General features: G+C 43.3%; 1 protein-coding gene across 1 annotated transcript; it reads left to right on the forward strand.

The window, feature by feature from the left end:
• The first annotated feature begins 1,197 nt into the window (after window positions 1-1,197).
• On the forward strand, window positions 1,198-3,823 carry LOC113900834 (lithostathine-like). The gene is made up of 5 exons (XM_027554458.1): window positions 1,198-1,273; window positions 1,829-1,938; window positions 2,133-2,270; window positions 3,153-3,279; window positions 3,536-3,823. The coding sequence occupies exons 1-5, from the start codon at window positions 1,198-1,200 to the stop codon at window positions 3,601-3,603; spliced, it is 519 nt and encodes a 172-aa protein (XP_027410259.1). The 3' UTR covers window positions 3,604-3,823.
• The last annotated feature ends 754 nt before the right edge of the window (window positions 3,824-4,577 follow it).

Here is a 4,577-nt window from a genome sequence, read left to right on the forward strand (position 1 = left end):
GAGTGTAATAGAAATGACTTTTCATCAGTAGCCCAGTGATAGTCTTGGAAGGCAATTGTCAGCAGCCCAGCAGACTGAGCATCTTGATGGAGCAGAGATCTAACTTATATGCAGTGTGGGATCAGATCTACAATTTCACCCAGACCTTCCTCTGATCATTCCTTCACCCTCTCTCATTCTTCCTTTAACTCTGCAGCCTGTGACTATAGAACTCCTAGGTTTGAAATTCCTTCATTGCCTCTTATTATATCAAATTATCACTATCCACTGGGGAACTCCATCTCTCAGAATACCAGGAAGGTTTATGCCTCTCATTTCACTTAAGATTTTGGCTCATCTATTGACTTATGAGATGATTCTGAAGTTTCTTTAAAATGAACTGTCATGTAGAAGAGGCAATGCCGAACCTCTGTTCTCTTACTTACAGTATCTTCTTGCCCTCACTTATCTGTGATACTTATAGTTCCCATACACATCTCCACTTAATAATCCAATATTTATTTATTTCCACTACACAGTTAGAAAAAATACATGTGTATGCCTAGAAGAGTGAGCACTTGAGACATCAACCAGAAGAACTATTCCAGTAGATGTGCCCCTTAAACAAAACTTGTTTTGTGCCACAGAGGCTAATCATGGAAAAGTCAGTGGGAAGAACAAACTTCACCTCTTCCAGGAAAAAGTGCTAATATGATAAAGAGGAAGAGGCAGTATTTGTGGCAACTCTAAAGCTTTTCTGGGAAGAGACTCCTCCCCATGGCAGGAATGACCTTGAATCCCTGTCCTGGCTCCTCTTTCCTGTTATTCATTTCAGTGCCCCTCCCTCAAATTCTCTTATAAAAGCCCAGTCATTTCTGCCCTGATGAGCCAGTGCAGATCCCTGCAAGACAGTTAAGTGGGAGCTGAGACAAGGTGAGACCCATGATGGGGGGAAAGTGTACAAAGACCCTTATCTTCAGAGAACAAGGGAGCTCTGAGACCAGGGGAAACCAGACTTGGGAGACCTCAGGTACATTAGGATGTGTAGATTTTCTAATTCTTTCCAGCACCATGGAAAGGGAGGTATGCTACCAAGATGGAGTTATTCCTAGGGGACTAGATGGAGGAAAGACAAGAGGTACAACAGGGGGTCTCTCACACCCTCTCTCTGACCATCCTCCCTTAGTTCTCTAGCTGCCTCCACACCACACAGACACAATGCTGCCTTCCCTGGGCCTCCCCAGACTGTCCTGGATGCTGCTCTCCTGCCTGATGCTACTGTCTCAGGTCCAAGGTGAGATTTCTCTGCCTTTAGCTCTGGGTTCCCAGTGTCTACTCAGGGCCAAGACAAGGAGGAAAGCTCCTGTGCCTCCCCTGGTAATGGGATATCCCCACACAACATAACTGCCTGGATTCCTGAGTCATCACTCCTTTCTTCAGGGTACCTAGTGGTAGGAGGCACCCCAGTGGTTCAATAACAGTGGAATGAGATGATTTTCATTTTCTCAGTACTGTCTAATTTATGTGAGTTGATTAAGGAGGAAAAGCAGAGATAAGAGTAGAAGAATGATGAGGATCCAGTGTAGGAACAAACAGTCCAGAGGAGGAAAAGAGTGTTTGAATTAGGCAGATGCATAAAAAGAAAACACACCATCTCCCAACTAGTACATCTAATTCATAATTTAAGAAAGATAAATTCTTGTAATGTTGGCAATGGCGAGAGAAACTTAGGAGTTTGGTATCACTGCCCCAAGCACTGGTCTCATAGATACTCTCCAAGGTTACCTCTGTACTTTAATCCTTTATCTCCATTTTACCTCATCCTTCTCTCTTATTTCTTCTTCTTCAGGGGAAGATTCCCAGCGCTCTGAAAGGATCAGCTGTCCCAGAGGTTCCATAGCCTATGGGTCCTCCTGTTATGTCTTGTATAAAGTAGCCAGAAGCTGGATGAGTGCAAATGTAAGTTCCAGGGTTTGCAGTTAATAGAGATAAGGAGAAGCAAATCAGAGACAGTATTGTGGGGTATGGGGATCCTCAAGAGCTTACTTAGATTGAGAATAAAAGTTCATGTTTGCAAACACATCCCTTTTTGGCCCTGCCCTTCCCCTAGTGGTGTCTCAAGCTCCTCCTGTGTCTCTCTCTTCCCCACACAGATTGCCTGCCAGAGGAGACACTCGGGACACCTTGCGTCTGTGCTCAGTGGGACTGAGGGATCCTTCCTGGCCTCCTTGGTTAGGAACAACTTGAATACCCAATCAGATGTCTGGATTGGGCTCCATGACCCCACAGAGGTACATTTATTTCTTTATAATTTGTTACTTCCAAAGATGCTATGGCCACTCAGCTTCCCTCCCTCCTCCACCCCCTCCTGTCATCCCCATCCCATTTGCCAGCCCAGAAAATACCCAAGAGATCCCTGGAACTCAGGTAATAACTGGGGAAAGTGAGGGCCTTGAGGGAAGCTGAAGAGCTGAGTTCTGTGCCAGTTCCTAGACACCTGCTAAAGTTAATCTGCCTCTTATCAAGCTTTTACACAACTCACATAAGCATGATTTGTAATTCTCTATGCTTCCCTGAGTCTGAATATGCTGTGCTTAGCAAGTCCTAAATCAAGATTTAGGATAGATGCATTTTTCTTTCTTTCTTTTTTTTTTTTTTAATGGGCTTCCCTGGTGGTTCAGCTGGTAAAGAATCTGCCTGCAATGCAGGAGACCTGGATTCGATCCCTGGGATTGGAAGATCCCCTGAAGAAGGGAACGGATACCCACTCCAGTATTCTGGCCTGGAGAACCCCATGGACTGTGTAGTCCATGGGGTAGCAAAGAGTTGGACAGGACTGAGCGACTTTCATTCTCACTTTCCTTTTTTATAAAACAGGCATTGTCTTGGAGGTTTACAGGGTAATCACAAATGCATCCCCAAGTGTAGTTCATATAGTGACACGTTACTCTGAGGTGTTCTATTGGCCTTTGTGATTATTGGCTGTGGAATTTTCCAAGTAAAACAGGGAGTTAGGGAGAGTTTCCTAGACGAGAGCTGTGGGGCATGATCTGGAAGAGCAGAGCCAATTTCATGATGCTGTGGAGGGGACCAGGCATTCCAGCAGATGGCATCAGACCAGGAGAATTCTAAAGGCCTTTCTGTCTCACCCAACTCCATCCTCTGTTCCATAGGGCTCTGAGCCTGATGCTGGTGGATGGGAATGGAGTAGCACTGCTATGTTCAATTATTTTGCCTGGGAGAGAATTCCTTCCACTGTCTCAGGACTTGATCACTGTGGGATCCTGTCCAGAACATCAGGTAAGAAACAGAGAAGGTCACTTCTACTTAGTCTTTTCCTTTCATCCCTGATTTCTGGGCTTGATTGTCAGAGAATCCTCCTCTGCTATGAAGTACAGCATTGGTTTGTCTGTTCCCATCCCCTCTCATCTCTCCTTTCTTTCTATCTTCTTCCCTTCGACTAGGACTTTGGTGAAAGGCCAGAATCTGGGATTCCTCTCCATTGGGTCCTCAAGATGCACCAGACCCATTGACTCAAGTTCTTTTGTCTCTCTAGGATATCTGAAATGGAAAAATTATAACTGTAATGTGAACTTACCCTATATCTGCCAGTTCAAGGGCTAGATCAGATGGGAAATCAGCAGCCTGCATCTTGTTGCAGCTCATCATGGACTTGGAACCAAGTCTGAAGACCCAATTGGAAGGGGATATTTTCCTTACACCCTCACCCTGACCACCTCATTCTGCCTTTTCCTCCTCCCCAGCCTCATTTCAGGTTCTTTTGTATGCTTTATAATCTGAGTTTTCATGATACTATAATAAAAAAAAATTTGTTTTAGCTTTCTTTTGTTTGTCTTCTCTGCTTCATTCTCATACATAAAGTCTGGAGAGGAAATGATTGAGTGAAGAGAATCTGGGGTCAATCTCTGCTCAGTTTCATTCAGGTCCCTGGGGAAATAACTAATATATATGTATATTCCTCTTGGTGTTTTTGTGGTTAGAGTACATCAGCACTGCTTCTCTGTAGGATGTGGATTGTGGCCATTTAAAGTCTTTGCTCTCCCACACACTCTACTGCTTACACATTCTCCTAGGCCAAGTCTCTGAGGCAACCAATTTAGGAGATGATGTTTAGAACATTATTTCCTAAACCATAAGTATAAAGGATAATGAATATATTTTATTAATGTTCATAAATACAAATAAAATGAATCAATTAAAAAATTGATGGATAAAACATTCAAAATCCAAACCTAATTATTTTGTTATTAGTTTTGACAGACAAAAGGTAAGCTTTCAAATTGTTGTAAAATTTTTTCATGTCTTTCAACTTTCACTCTTCCCTTCCCATGGTCAGATGACATGAGTCCATCTAACCACATTCCTAGATAACCCTGTTCCTAGATGGCCCTTGGGAAAACCGATCCCAGAAGGTCCTTCATCTTGGCTCTTGAAATACTTTGATACAGTTAGGACAGGATTTGGGTCAACTTATTGTCTGGTAGGATTTCTCTTGCATATTTTGAACTAAAAAAGTGACAATTTTCTGGAGAAATTCCCATCACCTATCTAAAGGCAAGACCCAGATGTCTCGTGTT

Source organism: Bos indicus x Bos taurus, chromosome 11 (genome assembly GCF_003369695.1).
Source record: "Bos indicus x Bos taurus breed Angus x Brahman F1 hybrid chromosome 11, Bos_hybrid_MaternalHap_v2.0, whole genome shotgun sequence".
In the NCBI taxonomy this organism is placed as follows: Eukaryota; Metazoa; Chordata; class Mammalia; order Artiodactyla; family Bovidae; genus Bos; species Bos indicus x Bos taurus.